Genomic DNA, 21,275 nt, shown 5'->3' with positions numbered 1-21,275 from the left:
GACCAGGATGACAATCTCTATCAACAATATATACCATTGGCACTCCACCTGCTGGACGACTTCTTTATGCAGCATACATCCCGCGATGTCCAACTGCTGATAGCGTGCTGCATAGCGGATGTAATGCGCGTATATGCGCCTGAGGCCCCCTACAAAGAGCAAGATCAAATCAAAAGCATTTTCAAGTTTTTTATCAAACAATTGCACGGTCTAAAGGATCCCCGCGATCCGTCCTTCAAGCGTTACTTTTATCTATTGGAGAACTTAGCCTTTGTCAAGTCTTTCAACATGTGCTTCGAGCTCGAGGACTGCCAGGAAATCTTCCACGACCTGTTTAGTACCATTTTTAAAATTGTGAAGTGAGTCTCAGGCGATTGGTTTATAACCAAGCAATTAATTTGACTACCATTTCCTTGCAGCGATCAGCACAGTGCCAAGATCACAAACTTTTTCCTGGACGTGCTAAGTGCCCTGATAACCGAGGCTGACAATTTGTCCGTGGATCTTCTGGACCTCTTACTGATTAACATAGTGAAACCAAATAAATCAAGCAACAGATGTGCTGCACATATAACCGATCAACTGCTCGCCAAGACCGGTGACGCATTGGAGTCCCCAATCAAAATGGTATGAATGAATAGTGATGTTCAGTTTATATACCAACTGAAGAAGCTCTATTTCTTCATGCCCTCCTAGTTCTTTAACCGTGCATTGGTCATGGATAAGCCGAACAACAAACTGTCTATTACAAACAAAATCTATGATATCATCTATGAGCTTAATCGCATCAATCCCGATCTTCTGTACTCCGTGCTGCCCCAATTGGAGAACAAACTACTGTCCACTGATGATGCAGAAAGGCTGAGTAAGTGATGTCACGATGCACTCTTAATATACTCGTCTACACATGTGGATAACCTTATTCCTGACCCAACAGAAGCCACCACGTTGCTGTCGCGCATGTTCTCCGAGAAGGACTCGCAGCTGTCGCAGAAATATCAAAACCTGTTACGCACCTTCTTGGGCCGCTTCTGCGATATCTCGGAGGCAGTGCGTGTCAAGTGCGTACAATCGTCCATGCATTTTCTTCTAAATCACCCACATCTGGAACCTGATATAACGGAAAAGTTGCGCCTGCGTAATCACGATTTGGACGAAAATGTGCGCCACGAAGTGGTCATGGCCATTGTGGCGACGGCCAAGAGGGAATTCAGCGTAGTAATAGAGGCGCCCGAACTACTCGAGATTGTGCGCGAGCGGACGCTGGACAAAAAATACAAGATTCGACGAGACGCCATGAATGGCCTGGCCTACATCTACAAAGTGGCCATCTGCGAACCAAATGACTTGAGTGCTGATGCCAAGCAGAGAGTGGACTGGATCAAGAACAAGATACTGCACGGCTACTACAAGGTGGGTCTGGAGGATCGCCTGCTAGTAGAGCGTTTGCTTATCACCTCATTGGTTCCCTACAAACTGGCGCCCGAGGAGCGCATGAAGAAACTGTACCATCTGCTGGGCGATCTTGATGCGAATGCAACCAAGGCCTTTGTTGAACTGCAAAAGAATCAAATGAAGACACGCAACACGGTTAGCGATTGGATCAAGCTGCATCACTCCAAGGAGTTTACTCCCCGGGTGCTCGGTCAACAGACCACCATTGCCAAGTGATTGAAAGAATAATATAAATTATTAACTGATGACCATAGCTCGCAAATAACTGTTGACACTTTCGGCGTGTCTGATAAAAACCTCTCATTGACGGACACATTGAGAAAATGGACTGAAAAGACCCGATCAAATCTGTTTTTGCTCAACTCGCTCTTCGCTCAAGCAAAGACCGATTTTTTCACTTCTCTTTTGTTCCTGTTTTTCACTGAGCATCTTGTCGCGAGTGAACGAACAAAGTGTCTTTTGCGTATGTATGCATGCTTGTACGTGTGATGCTTAGGCAACTATCAATTGTTGTGAATTCTATACGGTTTGACTATTGGAGCTTAAAATGAATCGTGAAAAGCAAAACGAAAATGTTCGTTTGCCAATTTTGCAAATAAATATACATATTACAATACAATAGCCCAAAAGATGCGGAAAACATGAATAAATAAACATATACACGAAAAAAAAACTAAAAACACTTTACTCAGACACTTTTTTGGTTCTGCTCATCTAAAGACACTTTTGCTGTGAGCGCTTGACCAAAGCATAATGCAATTATATAAGGAGGTCTCGTCGGGAGCCGAAGTTCGTTCGTGTTGTCCCTTATCTTCAGTGCATGCTTGCTTGTTGATGATGAAGGTTGTTCACGGACGAATTTTTTGATATATTCTTAACCCTTATGTCCCGACAACAACAAAATTATAAAAAGCATATAAAAAAAATACCACAGAATTAGAAGTAATCTTTATATATTATGTAAAAGAACATTTTAATATAACTAAAAATGTTGAAGAAAAATTATTAATGGCTGCATAAAATTTAAATATTAATATATCAGTAAAATCATTGTTCGGGCCAGCCGCTGAAGAATAACCGTAACTTTAACATTATTATTGTATGAGCAGAGAGAGCCGCCTATGTTGTAAAACTTTGACGTTCTGCAGAGCTGCTGCGCTCTCCCGCTAAAGGGGCTCTCTGCCGCCGCCACTTCGGCAACTACTTTGATCTGCTGCCGCCACTTCGGCAATCACTTTGATCTAACGCCGTCGTCTATAGTTTAGTTCTATGCTAACCCCTCTGCGCATTGGTTGCATATCGATCTCGCATAAGGTTTATCTGACAATAGCAAGTAATCGGCTTCCGCTAAGCCACCAAGATTAAATACGAATTATAAGGTTTAACCCGAAATCTCTTTTCATTTTTGAAACACATAGGTGCCAAAAAAGCTTGGCATCTCAAACATTGGTGACCCCGACGTGATATAAAACCATTGCTTAATCGCGTTCCGTTAAAACACTTATTATTTATACAATATTTTGTTGTTGGGTAGTTTAACTACCAACAAATACATTTGGGTGCACGTTGAAAAACAGTTTAAATTGCAAATTCAGTGAGAGTGCGGCTGCAATATCTATAGACAAATTCCGGTCCTTTAAGCGTAGAATCTCTCATTCTCTGCGCAGCTGCAGCCGCGGTTCTTGACTTTTCGTGTCTTGCATTCTCGCTCTCGCGTCTATACATCGTCGCTTAAGCGGTATTTCATTTTCCGTTGTTGTGTCGAATTGCACAACGGTTAACATGGACAACGATCCGAAAACAGGCGCGGGCGGAAATATTGTGGTGGCTGATTCCAGACTGAATCTGTATAAACGTAAAAGTCAGTCATTATATGATCGATTGCACAGGCTTGGCGAATCCTTCGCGGGGAATAAAATCGATAAGCTGACCGCCGCGGAAGTCGAGGTGCGCCTTGATATGTTGGCAGAAATTCGAGAGGAATTTAATAAGGCCCATAATGAGTTGGAGGCTCTCGATCAAAACGAGATTGGGAGTGAGCTGCGCAAAATCTTCGATACTCTTTTCATAACGTTGAAAGCATTCTACGACTCTTGCAAGCCATTCCGGACATAGTACCATCATCATGGCTCACAAGCAGCGACTTCCTGAGCTGAAGGTGCCTAAATTTTCTGGTGGATACGTCGAGTTCTCGGATTTTATGGCAATGTTCAAATCGGTGATTGAAGCGGATGCGGATCTCAGTGACATCGAGAAATTCCAGCACCTTCGCTCTTGCCTCGCTGATGCGGCTTTGGATTCGGTTCGATCGTTAGAGCTCTCCAGTGCCAATTATCGTGCGGCTCTGGATATACTTAATAAACGCTTTAATAACAAAAGACTTGTTTTCCAGGCACACATCAAGAAGATTCTTGGGCTAAAGAGGGTAGACTCGCCTTCTGCTAAAAGGCTTCGGGAGTTTTCGGATGCAGTCAATTTACAAATGCGAGCGTTGCAGACATTGGGAACTGCTGAGGAGATTTCAGGATTCATGGTCATCAACATGCTGCTGCAGAAGTTGGATTCGAAGACGCAAACCAAATGGGAGGAGCACACATCGTCGGATGCTATACCTACCGCAGAGGAATTCTTCGAATTCTTGCAGCAACGCTGCCAGAAAATCGAGCGGTTGGAATATGCTACAGCGACACACGCTAGTAGCGATCAGGTGGGAAAAAACCATTCCTATACGCAGGTTAAAAAAACGTTTGTAGCTTCCAACTCTTCCGCCGACCCGTCTGTATGCGTCTTTTGCCACTCAGCGGGCCATGGAATATACTCGTGCAAGATATTCGGAAATCTCTCACCGTTGCTGCGCCACAAAGAAGTGAAGAAGCTTTCCCTATGCTTCAATTGCCTAAAGCCGGGGCACCGGACCCGCGCATGCAATAGTGGAAAATGTCGAGTATGCGGCGGTAGGTATCATAGTTTGTTGCACTTCGATAGTATACAGCCCACAACACAAGGCTGCCCAGGTATTACTCCTCCCGATCTGGCCGTTCAACCGGACACTCTTTCCGTTGCTCAAAATTCTGCTAGCAGCTCGTCTCTACCTTCGTCTACCTCTCTTGCTGCCCAAGGTCTTCACTCTGATGTCGTGCTTCTGGCTACAGCCGTGGTTCTCGTAAAGAATTGGTCTGGCGTTTTAGTTCCTTGTCGTGCCATCTTAGATTCAGGATCGCAGCTGCATCTCGTCACATCCAGGGTCGCCCAGCAGCTTCAGCTTAGGAGAACTCAATCGTCTGCACTTGTGTCTGGGCTAGGCGATACCAGCGTTTCTACTGAGGGATCCACCATAAGCATTTGTATGCATTCTCGCACCTCTGCTTACACAACTACACTTACTGCTCTCATCGCCCCCACGATTACCGATTCTCAACCAAGTATGAAAGTAAATGTATCCGATTGGCGTATTCCATCTAACATTCAGCTCGCTGATCCTGCATTTTTCAATCCTCAACGGGTTGATCTTCTCATTGGTGCGAGCGTTTTTTATGATCTCCTCTGCGTAGGGCAAATCAAACTCACCGATGGACTGCCTCTTCTGCAGAAGACCCGGCTTGGGTGGATCGTATCTGGCGGTGGACAGAAGGCATCAAGCTCGGCGCTTTTGGCTACGCACAATTGTCCAGATTCGATAGCTGAGATGGAAGCAAGGTTGGATAAAACTCTTCGTATGTTTTGGGAAGTCGAGAATTGTGTGGAGGCTGGTTTGAATACCAAAGAAGAAGACGATTGTGAAGCACATTTCGTAAGCCACCTTTCACGGTTGCCATCCGGGGAGTATGCAGTTCGTCTGCCGCTAAATAACAATACTGATCGTTTAGGAGAATCTTATGCTCAGGCTTATCGACGGTTCATCAGTCTGGAGCGAAAACTGGAGCGTAATCCTACACTCAAGGAGCGGTATTCCGCCTTTATGAGGGAGTACATTGATTTGCATCATATGCACCAAGTCAACCCTGATTCCCGTAGTCTCTGCAAATATTTCTTGCCTCATCACTGTGTCCTAAAGGAGGACAGTACGACGACAAAACTCCGTGTCGTTTTCGACGGATCCGCAGCTACATCAACTGGATATTCTCTAAATTATGTGATGATGACAGGCCCTGTTATTCAGCCTGCATTGTTTAACATATTGATTCGCTTTCGAACATATCCAGTCGCTCTCACTGGGGACATTTGTAAAATGTACCGCTGCGTACGAGTGTCTCCACCCGAAAATTTGTATCAGTGCATCCTATGGCGAGATTCCATCGAGTCCGAGGTTCAAGTTTACACATTAGACACCGTCACATACGGGACGAGGGCTGCATCATTTTTAGCGGTCCGCGCAATGCACCAGCTGGCCATCGACGAGGGTGAGTCCTACCCTCTTGGCTCAGCTGCTCTGCGGCAGGAGTTTTACGTGGATGACCTTATTTCGGGCGGTAATTCGGTCGCACAGGTCATGGACAAGATGCACCAAACATCAGCTTTACTGTCCCGTGGTAATTTTAGACTTAGGAAATGGTGCTCCAGTCACCAGGAAGTACTTGAGGGAACCCCTGAAGATGACATAGAGAAGTTCCTAAAGTTTAATGATGGAAGCGACATTGCCAAAACTCTCGGCTTAGCGTGGGACCCTGCTTCGGATCAGCTGCTTTTTGCCTTGTCCGCACTGGACACAAACTCAAAGCCATCAAAGCGGTCGGTTTTATCTACGATTGCGCGGTTCTACGACCCTCTTGGATTGATAAATCCAGTCATTGTCCGGTGCAAAATCTTCCTTCAGCAGCTTTGGAGAGAAAATTTGGATTGGGATGAAAGCCTACCCTCAGCGTTGCATTCAACTTGGATGGACTTGAGAAATAGTTTGGCAAGCATTTCTCGGATCTCATTTCCTCGCTTGGTTCTTCGTTCTAGTGTGGCTACAGAAGTTCACGAATTCTATGATGCCAGCTTAGAAGCATATGGCGCTTGCGTGTATGTCGTGTCCAGGGAAGCCCAGTCTTTGAGCCACGTTTTGTGCTCAAAGTCGCGAGTGGCGCCGCTAAAGACTATATCGATTCCTAAGCTGGAATTAAGTGGAGCCCATTTGCTTGCGAAAATCATGCAGAATGTAAAGGACATGGAAATCTTTACAGGTCGGTTCTATTGCTGGTCGGATTCGTCAACAGCATTATCTTGGATTAGGGACGAGCCAGCTAAATTTCAAGTTTTCGTGGCAAATCGAGTGGCATCAATTCAGGAGTTGACGGCAGCCATGGAATGGCGCTATGTTCCCACATCGTTAAATCCTGCTGATATTCTCTCGAGAGGCTCGCTTCCCAACCATCTTATCCAGTCAGAGCTATGGTTTCACGGCCCATCCTTTTTGCTAGGCTCCAAGGATAAGTGGCCTGTATCTCCATCTAACAACATAGCAACTTTGGAGCTTCGCAAGAGAGGATTGCTAATCACGTCTCCACATGCCGATCTCACGTCCGGATGCAAATTTGCGAATTTATTCTTTCGCATGCAGCGCACATTCGCCTACATGCATAAATTTATACATCGTCTTAGGCATCCAGGACTCACCGTTTCTGATATTTGGCAAGGAACGCATCTTCTAATTCGACACATTCAGCTGGCAAATTTGTGGATGGACATAAAGGAGATTCGGCGCAATGGTCAAGTCATGAAATCCAGTTCTATTAGTTCGCTCAACCCGTTCATCGATCATTCTGGACTACTTAGAGTTGGAGGTCGTCTTGGCAACTCATCGCTAGGATTTGACGCTCAGCACCCGCTCATTCTGCCAAAGGGACATTCCATTACCTTTGCGCTGATAAGATATTATCATGAAAGAAACCTCCATGCCGGACCTCGCGCCTTGCTATCCAAAATTCGGCTGGAATATTGGCCCATTGGAGGTGTTAAGGCAGTTTCAAGGATCGTCAGCAGATGTGTGAGATGCTTCAGGACTAGGCCGCGCATGGTCGAACACATCATGGGAGACCTACCTAAGGAACGTTTGGAAGGATCTCGAGCTTTTGAAGTCACTGGAGTAGATTACTGTGGACCTTTTTTCTACCGATCAGAAATCCGCACGAGGCCTCCGATCAAGAGCTACATTAGCGTATTCATCTGTTTCACTTCTAAGGCTATACACATGGAGCTCGTAAAGGATTTGACCACCGCATCGTTTCTAGGCGCACTAAAGCGTTTTACTTCCACTCGAGGTAGGCCAAGTCAAATTTGGTCGGACAATGCGACAAACTTCGTTGGGGCCAAGAACGAGCTTCTGGAGCTAAAGAAGCTTTGTCTGAGCGAACCGCATATGAAGGAGGTCCACGACTCCTGCTTGGCTGACTCGATCGACTGGCGTTTCATCCCACCTCGCTCTCCGCATTTTGGCGGGTTGTGGGAAGCGGCCGTGAAGACCGCAAAATATCACCTGTACCGCTCAGTTGGACCATCTGTGCTTAGCTTCGACGAGCTGCGCACTCTGATCTGTCAGATCACTGCAATTGTTAACTCTCGCCCTTTGCTCTCGCTTTCAGAAAATCCTGATGATTTAGACGTTTTGACTCCTGCTCATCTGCCTGACCTAACGAAGCTGAACTACAATCGTCTGGATGGCTGGCAGCGGGTCACCCAACTACAGCAAATATTTTGGAGCCGTTGGCGCGAAGAGTATCTCACTCTTTTGCAAGAGCGCGCCAAGTAACGTACCCCCGCGCAAAACATCTGCAAGAACGACCTCGTTCTGGTGAAGGACGAAAATCTTCCTCCAATGCGTTGGCCACTGGCTAGAGTGGTCGATGTCGTTTTGGGCAAGGACGGAGTGTGTCGCGTCGCTGACCTGAAGACATCCTCAGGAAACATCAGGAGGGCCGTCACTCGGCTATGTTTGCTGCCCCTTAAGGAATCTGTTGAGAGACTAGCTCCCAACGGGGGAGTATGTTCGGGCCAGCCGCTGAAGAATAACCGAAACTTTAACATTATTATTGTATGAGCGGAGAGAGCCGCCTATGTTGTAAAACGTTGACGTTCTGCAGAGCTGCTGCGCTCTCCCGCTAAAGGGGCTCACTGCCGCCGCCACTTCGGCAACTACTTTGATCTGCTGCCGCCACTTCGGCAATCACTTTGATCTAACGCCGTCGTCTATAGTTTAGTTCTATGCTAACCCCTCTGCGCGTTGGTTGCATATCGATCTCGCATAAGGTTTATCTGGCAATAGCAAGCAATCGGCTTCCGCTAAGCCACCAAGATTAAATACGAATTATAAGGTTTAACCCGAAATCTCTTTTCATTTTTGAAACACATAGGTGCCAAAAAAGCTTGGCATCTCAAACAATCATTTTATTTTTAAATTAAGGGTAATTAAGGGTTAATCAACATCAACATATACCGTCTCACTCACACTCACTATACTATGTGCCCTTCACTCGCACTTATTGCTAGCATACGTTAAGGGACTAACTTTTGCCGACGAGACCACCTTGTATAATTGCATCATGGACCAAAGTGTCTTTCTAAGTTGTTATTGAGAGACACGATCGTGTGTCGGGCTCACCCGAAAACCCGAAACACATAACACAAGCGAAGAGACAAAAAGTGTTCTGCTCAGTGAGAGACCGTGTCTTCGTGGTCTTTTTCGGTTTTGTCAGTGACGCGACAGCAAAGGGAAAAAGTGTTGACCGTCGTTTGCGAGCTATGCTGATGACTGAACTGAACTGTGTGTGTCGCTTGTAGATTGCTTCCCGATCCCTTGAAAGCTTCCGAATATCTCACACAATTCAGTAACAATCTACGCAAAGATGCCCAGCTGTTGCGCTGCATCAATTAAAAAAAAATCATCAATTAACTTATTTACTCCCATTATTTATTTTTGTTAGACGTCTCCATTTATATGTATATGTTAATCCCCTAATTTAAGTCCGTCCATATTATATCTATATGTAACTTATTTATATTTATTATGTTAATTATTTCTATTTATCTATTTATTTATTAACCGCCCGTAGTGATAAGATGAGAGGGGTATGAATAGGCAGGCTTAGTGTAGCGATGATACCGTGTAAAATTAGGAAATTGAAGTGAAAATTATAACGAAGAAAATGAATTGCTAAGCGTTTCATATGGGGGAAGAGGAGCCACAGCAACGAGAGTGTAAGGCTGCTGCACATGGCAGGGTGATCCAAAACGTTGTTATTCAGATCTCAGGTAGGGAGGGTACGTCAGGGGTAAAAACATCGACACCTCGACCTGGTCCACGTCTGTGTTGAAGAAAGTTACTGTAATGTTGTTTGTCGAGTAGAGTCCGTTTGCAGTTTTTTTTTTGTCGGTTACTTTTGTTGTTTCAATTTGTTCGAGATGTCCAATTAGTTGGTATATTGTGCGACCTGAGGGCTTGGGAAGTACCCAGCCCTGGGATGACTGGCTAGCCGGCCTTGCCCCGAAGAAAACAAAGGTTCGTAACAATAATGGCGCCCAATCTGAGACAGGGAAGTGGACTCGCAGTCCTGGCTCTACCATCAAAGAGGGAGAGTACGGATGCGAATCACACAGACGTCGAAGAAAGTATAAATATCCAGCAGAGAAGATAGATCTCGAGTGGTATTTTGCAATCTGGGGTCCATCGGTGTTCCGGTGGCCTGTGAGGGACCCGACGAGTTGGCTCACAGAAGCACGGCGCTGAGGGATCTGAGGATGCAAAGAAAATCCACAAAGTAAAAAGTTTTTTTTTGTTGTTTAATGATTCGGCACTTATCTGACAACGGGAAGCAGGAAATCTCAAGAGGGGATTTGGTTTGGCACTGGCAGAGGAGAATCCACAAGCCAGTTAGCAACCGGCCCGGTGCCTGGTGTGCAAAATGAGAACCTGAAGAAGAAAAAAGAAATACCCGAAGTTAGGATATGGACAGAAAGATTTCTGTTTTTCGCTTCCCCTGGTTACCGCTGGATGCAGTCGGGAGGGTAGATTCTCAATGAGATTTTTGTTCTGAGTGGCCCGTGGGGACAGAAGTCGGCCACGCGTTGCACTCGGAGCAGCTACAACATCCCGCAACGGGCATTCAGTAGGGAAGTAGGCGGAAACAGCGACTGTAGAGAAGTGAGCGCCCTTGACTCTTAATCTTCCAAGGAAGATAAGATTAGTCAATAGCGCTCGCAAAGTTCTAGACGTTGGACAGGAATGTGCGGAGTTGGCCCTAGTAGTAGTTGTGGTTCCTTTCCCCCTTATTATTGTTTTGCCGTATTAAGTGTTTTTGTGCTGAAGATCAGTGAGTTAGCGTTATAGGTAGTGTTTAGGCGATTGTTCTGAAAGAAGAATAGATAGAGTGTATGAGTGTAATAGAGTGTAGTGAATAAAAAGATAAATAGGGTAGTTAGAGGTAGGGAAATATAGGGCTAAGTTGATGAGCGCGTACAACTTGCGGTCTAAACAGAAAATGACCCGCAGGACTCCTCCACCAGGTAACCTCCAAGGACAGATGCAAGGCGGTGACACACAGGGCGCTGAGGGGCGTGGAGACGACAGCTGGAATTTGCCAGGCCAATCCAACGCACTGCCCTCCGAGATTCTCTCAGGAGTAAATGTCGCCATAGCGCAAGCACAAGAGACGTGGAGAGGCAGCATGGCAGATACCCTGAGTAAGACGCTGCAGGAGGAGATCCGTCGCGGCTTTATGGAGCTGATGGGGGCCATAACAGAGGTGATGGCGCCTCTGCGCCAGAACGTAGAATTGATCCAAGACCTGAGATTGGAAAGAGACCAGAATGAAATCAAGGATAATAATGGCGATCAGCAGCCTCTAGCTCACCTCAGGCAGAAGCCGAACACAGGGACCATTCCAAAAAGGTCCAAGGACGATGACGCATGGAATTCCCAGTCGCCTCCAAGGAAGCCGGCGAGGTTGAGCCAGAACTGGCGCCGAGGAATAGGCGATGCGGACCTGGATCCAGGTGCTGGAAGGCAGAGACGGGAGACATCAGGAGACGGCGGAGGTCCAACAGATCTGCCACCATTTGAAAGGAGAGATGATTGGAGAGGAGCGAGATGGGGACGTGTCGACATATGGGAAATCCACCTCGACGGAGATGGAGACCCAAATAAGATGACGGTGCAGGGCTTCGTGTTCAGGGTCGAGTTCCTCCGTAGGCAGAACCGACGGTCGTGGGACGAGGTCCTTGACAACTTTCACCATCTCGTCAAAGGACAAGCGGCGGAGTGGTATTGGCAATTTGTCCGAGAACGGCGTCCGGAAGTATGGGAGGATTTGAAAGACGAGGATTTGGTGTCCCGGTTCCGAGCAGTGTGTGGCGAGTTCGAGCGGCTACGCACCTTGCATGAGCGACGACAACAATCTGGCGAATCTGTGGAAGAGTACTTTAGAGCGATGCGCAGGCTGGCGGCTAGACTCACCACACCTTTGGATGAGCCCGAAATGGTGCGAGTCTTGAAGACGGGCCTCGATGACGAGATCGCCCGCTACTTTTACGCGATCCGAGTCCGGAACGGGGAGCAGCTGAGAGAATATCCGATCAGTGGGTGTAAGCCTACGTTGGGCGCTGCAAGATCCTAGGCACCGTAATGTCCGGGAAGGCCAGCAGTTTTAGTGAAACGTGTAACTCTTCGATGTTTGCGAATAATTCTCCGCGGCTATGGTCGCTCGAATTTTCGCTAGGTGTTGCATGCGAAGATATCGATAGGTGATATCCCATAGAAGCGGTGAGGAGGAAAGAAGTTCGAACATAGTGCCAAGGCCAAAATTTAAGGGGAAAGGGTTAGCAAGAGTGGCGCCACCTGGTCCTGGAGAGTGAGAGTTCCGCGCGCTCTCCGGAGCCGTTATGAGAGAGGATTTCCGATCTCATCCCATAACGGAGTCCCGAAGCCAACTCACCCATACCCCAAAGAAAAGAGAGCCGCCAGCAGCCCGAATCAGGCCATGCCCTTGAACCTAGTTCAAGGGCGATAGAAGAGAGAGCGATGGGGATCAGCGGCCCGGGAGCATTAAACAGAGCAGCTAAGCCAAGAGGGGGTTCAGAGAAAGTGATTTTTTTAGTTTTGAAAGAAAAAGTGAGTGGGATGAGGATGGAGTAGTGGCCATCACCCGATAAAAGATAAATAAATCTGTGATTCCAGGGGATCAAGATCAGTGAAACACCAGGAACTTTAGAGCTGACCAGCGGGACGGAAAGTAGACCCAAAAAGCACCAGAGTGAGTCCGCTTCAAAGGGGGAGTAAAGAAACCCCAAATTTATTCTTTTTGTTGGCAAATCCATAGGGAATAGGCCACAGCTCCGCCATTCTGGCTTGGTTTTGCTGGTCTCGAAGAAACTATCCTGGCCACGTAGTGCGGGTCCCTCGCCCATTTAGGGAGAGAAAAAAATCATCAATTAACTTATTTACTCCCATTATTTATTTTTGTTAGACGTCTCCATTTATATGTATATGTTAATCCCCTAATTTAAGTCCGTCCATATTATATCTATATGTAACTTATTTATATTTATTATGTTAATTATTTCTATTTATCTATTTATTTATTAACCGCCCGTAGTGATAAGATGAGAGGGGTATGAATAGGCAGGCTTAGTGTAGCGATGATACCGTGTAAAATTAGGAAATTGAAGTGAAAATTATAACGAAGAAAATGAATTGCTAAGCGTTTCATATGGGGGAAGAGGAGCCACAGCAACGAGAGTGTAAGGCTGCTGCACATGGCAGGGTGATCCAAAACGTTGTTATTCAGATCTCAGGTAGGGAGGGTACGTCAGGGGTAAAAACATCGACACCTCGACCTGGTCCACGTCTGTGTTGAAGAAAGTTACTGCAATGTTGTTTGTCGAGTAGAGTCCGTTTGCAGTTTTTTTTTTGTCGGTTACTTTTGTTGTTTCAATTTGTTCGAGATGTCCAATTAGTTGGTATATTGTGCGACCTGAGGGCTTGGGAAGTACCCAGCCCTGGGATGACTGGCTAGCCGGCCTTGCCCCGAAGAAAACAAAGGTTCGTAACAATAATGGCGCCCAATCTGAGACAGGGAAGTGGACTCGCAGTCCTGGCTCTACCATCAAAGAGGGAGAGTACGGATGCGAATCACACAGACGTCGAAGAAAGTATAAATATCCAGCAGAGAAGATAGATCTCGAGTGGTATTTTGCAATCTGGGGTCCATCGGTGTTCCGGTGGCCTGTGAGGGACCCGACGAGTTGGCTCACAGAAGCACGGCGCTGAGGGATCTGAGGATGCAAAGAAAATCCACAAAGTAAAAAGTTTTTTTTTGTTGTTTAATGATTCGGCACTTATCTGACAACGGGAAGCAGGAAATCTCAAGAGGGGATTTGGTTTGGCACTGGCAGAGGAGAATCCACAAGCCAGTTAGCAACCGGCCCGGTGCCTGGTGTGCAAAATGAGAACCTGAAGAAGAAAAAAGAAATCCCCGAAGTTAGGATATGGACAGAAAGATTTCTGTTTTTCGCTTCCCCTGGTTACCGCTGGATGCAGTCGGGAGGGTAGATTCTCAATGAGATTTTTGTTCTGAGTGGCCCGTGGGACAGAAGTCGGCCACGCGTTGCACTCGGAGCAGCTACAACATCCCGCAACGGGCATTCTGTAGGGAAGTAGGCGGAAACAGCGACTGTAGAGAAGTGAGCGCCCTTGACTCTTAATCTTCCAAGGAAGATAAGATTAGTCAATAGCGCTCGCAAAGTTCTAGACGTTGGACAGGAATGTGCGGAGTTGGCCCTAGTAGTAGTTGTGGTTCCTTTCCCCCTTATTATTGTTTTGCCGTATTAAGTGTTTTTGTGCTGAAGATCAGTGAGTTAGCGTTATAGGTAGTGTTTAGGCGATTGTTCTGAAAGAAGAATAGATAGAGTGTATGAGTGTAATAGAGTGTAGTGAATAAAAAGATAAATAGGGTAGTTAGAGGTAGGGAAATATAGGGCTAAGTTGATGAGCGCGTACAACTTGCGGTCTAAACAGAAAATGACCCGCAGGACTCCTCCACCAGGTAACCTCCAAGGACAGATGCAAGGCGGTGACACACAGGGCGCTGAGGGGCGTGGAGACGACAGCTGGAATTTGCCAGGCCAATCCAACGCACTGCCCTCCGAGATTCTCTCAGGAGTAAATGTCGCCATAGCGCAAGCACAAGAGACGTGGAGAGGCAGCATGGCAGATACCCTGAGTAAGACGCTGCAGGAGGAGATCCGTCGCGGCTTTATGGAGCTGATGGGGCCATAACAGAGGTGATGGCGCCTCTGCGCCAGAACGTAGAATTGATCCAAGACCTGAGATTGGAAAGAGACCAGAATGAAATCAAGGATAATAATGGCGATCAGCAGCCTCTAGCTCACCTCAGGCAGAAGCCGAACACAGGGACCATTCCAAAAAGGTCCAAGGACGATGACGCATGGAATTCCCAGTCGCCTCCAAGGAAGCCGGCGAGGTTGAGCCAGAACTGGCGCCGAGGAATAGGCGATGCGGACCTGGATCCAGGTGCTGGAAGGCAGAGACGGGAGACATCAGGAGACGGCGGAGGTCCAACAGATCTGCCACCATTTGAAAGGAGAGATGATTGGAGAGGAGCGAGATGGGGACGTGTCGACATATGGGAAATCCACCTCGACGGAGATGGAGACCCAAATAAGATGACGGTGCAGGGCTTCGTGTTCAGGGTCGAGTTCCTCCGTAGGCAGAACCGACGGTCGTGGGACGAGGTCCTTGACAACTTTCACCATCTCGTCAAAGGACAAGCGGCGGAGTGGTATTGGCAATTTGTCCGAGAACGGCGTCCGGAAGTATGGGAGGATTTGAAAGACGAGGATTTGGTGTCCCGGTTCCGAGCAGTGTGTGGCGAGTTCGAGCGGCTACGCACCTTGCATGAGCGACGACAACAATCTGGCGAATCTGTGGAAGAGTACTTTAGAGCGATGCGCAGGCTGGCGGCTAGACTCACCACACCTTTGGATGAGCCCGAAATGGTGCGAGTCTTGAAGACGGGCCTCGATGACGAGATCGCCCGCTACTTTTACGCGATCCGAGTCCGGAACGGGGAGCAGCTGAGAGAATATCCGATCAGTGGGTGTAAGCCTACGTTGGGCGCTGCAAGATCCTAGGCACCGTAATGTCCGGGAAGGCCAGCAGTTTTAGTGAAACGTGTAACTCTTCGATGTTTGCGAATAATTCTCCGCGGCTATGGTCGCTCGAATTTTCGCTAGGTGTTGCATGCGAAGATATCGATAGGTGATATCCCATAGAAGCGGTGAGGAGGAAAGAAGTTCGAACATAGTGCCAAGGCCAAAATTTAAGGGGAAAGGGTTAGCAAGAGTGGCGCCACCTGGTCCTGGAGAGTGAGAGTTCCGCGCGCTCTCCGGAGCCGTTATGAGAGAGGATTTCCGATCTCATCCCATAACGGAGTCCCGAAGCCAACTCACCCATACCCCAAAGAAAAGAGAGCCGCCAGCAGCCCGAATCAGGCCATGCCCTTGAACCTAGTTCAAGGGCGATAGAAGAGAGAGCGATGGGATCAGCGGCCCGGGAGCATTAAACAGAGCAGCTAAGCCAAGAGGGGGTTCAGAGAAAGTGATTTTTTTAGTTTTGAAAGAAAAAGTGAGTGGGATGAGGATGGAGTAGTGGCCATCACCCGATAAAAGATAAATAAATCTGTGATTCCAGGGGATCAAGATCAGTGAAACACCAGGAACTTTAGAGCTGACCAGCGGGACGGAAAGTAGACCCAAAAAGCACCAGAGTGAGTCCGCTTCAAAGGGGAGTAAAGAAACCCCAAATTTATTCTTTTTGTTGGCAAATCCATAGGGAATAGGCCACAGCTCCGCCATTCTGGCTTGGTTTTGCTGGTCTCGAAGAAACTATCCTGGCCACGTAGTGCGGGTCCCTCGCCCATTTAGGGAGAGAAAAAAATCATCAATTAACTTATTTACTCCCATTATTTATTTTTGTTAGACGTCTCCATTTATATGTATATGTTAATCCCCTAATTTAAGTCCGTCCATATTATATCTATATGTAACTTATTTATATTTATTATGTTAATTATTTCTATTTATTTATTAACCGCCCGTAGTGATAAGATGAGGGGGTATGAATAGGCAGGCTTAGTGTAGCGATGATACCGTGTAAAATTAGGAAATTGAAGTGAAAATTATAACGAAGAAAATGAATTGCTATGCGTTTCATATGGGGGAAGAGGAGCCACAGCAACGAGAGGGTAAGGCTGCTGCACATGGCAGGGAGATCCAAAACGTTGTTATTCAGATCTCTGGTAAGGGAGGGTACGTCAGGGGTAAAAACATCGACACCTCGACCTGGTCCACGTCTGTGTTGAAGGAAGTTACTGTAATGTTGTTTGTCGAGTAGAGTCCGTTTGCAGTTTTTTTTTTGTCGGTTACTTTTGTTGTTTCAATTTGTTCGAGATGTCCAATTAGTTGGTATATTGTGCGACCTGAGGGCTTGGGAAGTACCCAGCCCTGGGATGACTGGCTAGCCGGCCTTGCCCCGAAGAAAACAAAGGTTCGTAACAATAATGGCGCCCAATCTGAGACAGGGAAGTGGACTCGCAGTCCTGGCTCTACCATCAAAGAGGGAGAGTACGGATGCGGATCACACAGACGTCGAAGAAAGTATAAATATCCAGCAGAGAAGATAGATCTCGAGTGGTATTTTGCAATCTGGGGTCCATCGGTGTTCCGGTGGCCTGTGAGGGACCCGACGAGTTGGCTCACAGAAGCACGGCGCTGAGGGATCTGAGGATGCAAAGAAAATCCACAAAGTAAAAAGTTTTTTTTTGTTGTTTAATGATTCGGCACTTATCTGACAACGGGAAGCAGGAAATCTCAAGAGGGGATTTGGTTTGGCACTGGCAGAGGAGAATCCACAAGCCAGTTAGCAACCGGCCCGGTGCCTGGTGTGCAAAATGAGAACCTGAAGAAGAAAAAAGAAATACCCGAAGTTAGGATATGGACAGAAAGATTTCTGTTTTTCGCTTCCCCTGCTTACCGCTGGATGCAGTCGGGAGGGTAGATTCTCAATGAGATTTTTGTTCTGAGTGGCCCGTGGGGACAGAAGTCGGCCACGCGTTGCACTCGGAGCAGCTACAACATCCCGCAACGGGCATTCAGTAGGGAAGTAGGCGGAAACAGCGACTGTAGGGAAGTGAGCGCCCTTGACTCTTAATCTTCCAAGGAAGATAAGATTAGTCAACAGCGCTCGCAAAGTTCTAGACGTTGGACAGGAATGTGCGGAGTTGGCCCTAGTAGTAGTTGTGGTTCCTTTCCCCCTTATTATTGTTTTGCCGTATTAAGTGTTTTTGTGCTGAAGATCAGTGAGTTAGCGTTATAGGTAGTGTTTAGGCGATTGTTCTGAAAGAAGAATAGATAGAGTGTATGAGTGTAATAGAGTGTAGTGAATAAAAAGATAAATAGGGTAGTTAGAGGTAGGGAAATATAGGGCTAAGTTGATGAGCGCGTACAACTTGCGGTCTAAACAGAAAATGACCCGCAGGTCTCCTCCACCAGGTAACCTCCAAGGACAGATGCAAGGCGGTGACACACAGGGCGCTGAGGGGCGTGGAGACGACAGCTGGAATTTGCCAGGCCAATCCAACGCACTGCCCTCCGAGATTCTCTCAGGAGTAAATGTCGCCATAGCGCAAGCACAAGAGACGTGGAGAGGAAGCATGGCAGATACCCTGAGTAAGACGCTGCAGGAGGAGATCCGTCGCGGCTTTATGGAGCTGATGGGGGCCATAACAGAGGTGATGGCGCCTCTGCGCCAGAACGTGGAATTGATCCAAGACCTGAGATTGGAAAGCTCAAATCAAGGATAATAATGGCGATCAGCAGCCTCTAGCTCACCTCAGGCAGAAGCCGAACACAGGGACCATTCCAAAAAGGTCCAAGGACGATGACGCATGGAATTCCCAGTCGCCTCCAAGGAAGCCGGCGAGGTTGAGCCAGAACTGGCGCCGAGGAATAGGCGATGCGGACCTGGATCCAGGTGCTGGAAGGCAGAGACGGGAGACATCAGGAGACGGCGGAGGTCCAACAGATCTGCCACCATTTGAAAGGAGAGATGATTGGAGAGGAGCGAGATGGGGACGTGTCGATATGTCAATATGTCAATATGGGAAATCCACCTCGACGGAGATGGAGACCCAAATAAGATGACGGTGCAGGGCTTCGTGTTCAGGGTCGAGTTCCTCCGTAGGCAGAACCGACGGTCGTGGGACGAGGTCCTTGACAACTTTCACCATCTCGTCAAAGGACAAGCGGCGGAGTGGTATTGGCAATTTGTCCGAGAACGGCGTCCGGAAGTATGGGAGGATTTGAAGGACGAGGATTTGGTGTCCCGGTTCCGAGCAGTGTGTGGCGAGTTCGAGCGGCTACGCACCTTGCATGAGCGACGACAACAATCTGGCGAATCTGTGGAAGAGTACTTTAGAGCGATGCGCAGGCTGGCGGCTAGACTCACCACACCTTTGGATGAGCCCGAAATGGTGCGAGTCTTGAAGACGGGCCTCGATGACGAGATCGCCCGCTACTTTTACGCGATCCGAGTCCGGAACGGGGAGCAGCTGAGAGAATATCCGATCAGTGGGTGTAAGCCTACGTTGGGCGCTGCAAGATCCTAGGCACCGTAATGTCCGGGAAGGCCAGCAGTTTTAGTGAAACGTGTAACTCTTCGATGTTTGCGAATAATTCTCCGCGGCTATGGTCGCTCGAATTTTCGCTAGGTGTTGCATGCGAAGATATCGATAGGTGATATCCCATAGAAGCGGTGAGGAGGAAAGAAGTTCGAACATAGTGCCAAGGCCAAAATTTAAGGGGAAAGGGTTAGCAAGAGTGGCGCCACCTGGTCCTGGAGAGTGAGAGTTCCGCGCGCTCTCCGGAGCCGTTATGAGAGAGGATTTCCGATCTCATCCCATAACGGAGTCCCGAAGCCAACTCACCCATACCCCAAAGAAAAGAGAGCCGCCAGCAGCCCGAATCAGGCCATGCCCTTGAACCTAGTTCAAGGGCGATAGAAGAGAGAGCGATGGGGATCAGCGGCCCGGGAGCATTAAACAGAGCAGCTAAGCCAAGAGGGGGTTCAGAGAAAGTGATTTTTTTAGTTTTGAAAGAAAAAGTGAGTGGGATGAGGATGGAGTAGTGGCCATCACCCGATAAAAGATAAATAAATCTGTGATTCCAGGGGATCAAGATCAGTGAAACACCAGGAACTTTAGAGCTGACCAGCGGGACGGAAAGTAGACCCAAAAAGCACCAGAGTGAGTCCGCTTCAAAGGGGAGTAAAGAAACCCCAAATTTATTCTTTTTGTTGGCAAATCCATAGGGAATAGGCCACAGCTCCGCCATTCTGGCTTGGTTTTGCTGGTCTCGAAGAAACTATCCTGGCCACGTAGTGCGGGTCCCTCGCCCATTTAGGGAGAGAAAAAAATCATCAATTAACTTATTTACTCCCATTATTTATTTTTGTTAGACGTCTCCATTTATATGTATATGTTAATCCCCTAATTTAAGTCCGTCCATATTATATCTATATGTAACTTATTTATATTTATTATGTTAATTATTTCTATTTATTTATTAACCGCCCGTAGTGATAAGATGAGGGGGTATGAATAGGCAGGCTTAGTGTAGCGATGATACCGTGTAAAATTAGGAAATTGAAGTGAAAATTATAACGAAGAAAATGAATTGCTATGCGTTTCATATGGGGGAAGAGGAGCCACAGCAACGAGAGGGTAAGGCTGCTGCACATGGCAGGGAGATCCAAAACGTTGTTATTCAGATCTCTGGTAAGGGAGGGTACGTCAGGGGTAAAAACATCGACACCTCGACCTGGTCCACGTCTGTGTTGAAGGAAGTTACTGTAATGTTGTTTGTCGAGTAGAGTCCGTTTGCAGTTTTTTTTTTGTCGGTTACTTTTGTTGTTTCAATTTGTTCGAGATGTCCAATTAGTTGGTATATTGTGCGACCTGAGGGCTTGGGAAGTACCCAGCCCTGGGATGACTGGCTAGCCGGCCTTGCCCCGAAGAAAACAAAGGTTCGTAACAATAATGGCGCCCAATCTGAGACAGGGAAGTGGACTCGCAGTCCTGGCTCTACCATCAAAGAGGGAGAGTACGGATGCGGATCACACAGACGTCGAAGAAAGTATAAATATCCAGCAGAGAAGATAGATCTCGAGTGGTATTTTGCAATCTGGGGTCCATCGGTGTTCCGGTGGCCTGTGAGGGACCCGACGAGTTGGCTCACAGAAGCACGGCGCTGAGGGATCTGAGGATGCAAAGAAAATCCACAAAGTAAAAAGTTTTTTTTTGTTGTTTAATGATTCGGCACTTATCTGACAACGGGAAGCAGGAAATCTCAAGAGGGGATTTGGTTTGGCACTGGCAGAGGAGAATCCACAAGCCAGTTAGCAACCGGCCCGGTGCCTGGTGTGCAAAATGAGAACCTGAAGAAGAAAAAAGAAATACCCGAAGTTAGGATATGGACAGAAAGATTTCTGTTTTTCGCTTCCCCTGCTTACCGCTGGATGCAGTCGGGAGGGTAGATTCTCAATGAGATTTTTGTTCTGAGTGGCCCGTGGGGACAGAAGTCGGCCACGCGTTGCACTCGGAGCAGCTACAACATCCCGCAACGGGCATTCAGTAGGGAAGTAGGCGGAAACAGCGACTGTAGGGAAGTGAGCGCCCTTGACTCTTAATCTTCCAAGGAAGATAAGATTAGTCAACAGCGCTCGCAAAGTTCTAGACGTTGGACAGGAATGTGCGGAGTTGGCCCTAGTAGTA

At 47.5% G+C, this 21,275-nt stretch overlaps 1 protein-coding gene across 6 annotated transcripts in view; it reads left to right on the top strand.

Annotated features, from left to right (window-relative positions):
• LOC117190603 (sister chromatid cohesion protein PDS5 homolog A-like) overlaps nucleotides 1–21,275 on the top strand; it is a 69,923-nt gene that overhangs the window by 3,777 nt on the left and 44,871 nt on the right. For 5 of the 6 annotated variants that reach the window (XR_004473764.1, XM_033395656.1, XM_033395654.1 and 2 more), the window contains exons 4-7: nucleotides 7–359; nucleotides 420–627; nucleotides 697–865; nucleotides 938–1,638. Coding sequence is in view for 5 of the 6 variants with exons in the window: in XM_033395656.1 (XP_033251547.1) it covers nucleotides 7–359; nucleotides 420–627; nucleotides 697–865; nucleotides 938–1,638 (1,431 nt within the window). In the remaining variant the exon portion in view is untranslated. Of the gene's footprint in view, nucleotides 1–6; nucleotides 360–419; nucleotides 628–696; nucleotides 866–937; nucleotides 1,668–8,018; nucleotides 8,059–21,275 lie in introns of those variants that run through there. The other variant, XM_033395658.1, reaches the window with a different exon arrangement.

The sequence above is a fragment of the Drosophila miranda genome (assembly GCF_003369915.1).
Source record: "Drosophila miranda strain MSH22 chromosome Y unlocalized genomic scaffold, D.miranda_PacBio2.1 Contig_Y1_pilon, whole genome shotgun sequence".
In the NCBI taxonomy this organism is placed as follows: Eukaryota; Metazoa; Arthropoda; class Insecta; order Diptera; family Drosophilidae; genus Drosophila; species Drosophila miranda.
This window is presented reverse-complemented; position numbering and strand designations above follow the sequence as displayed.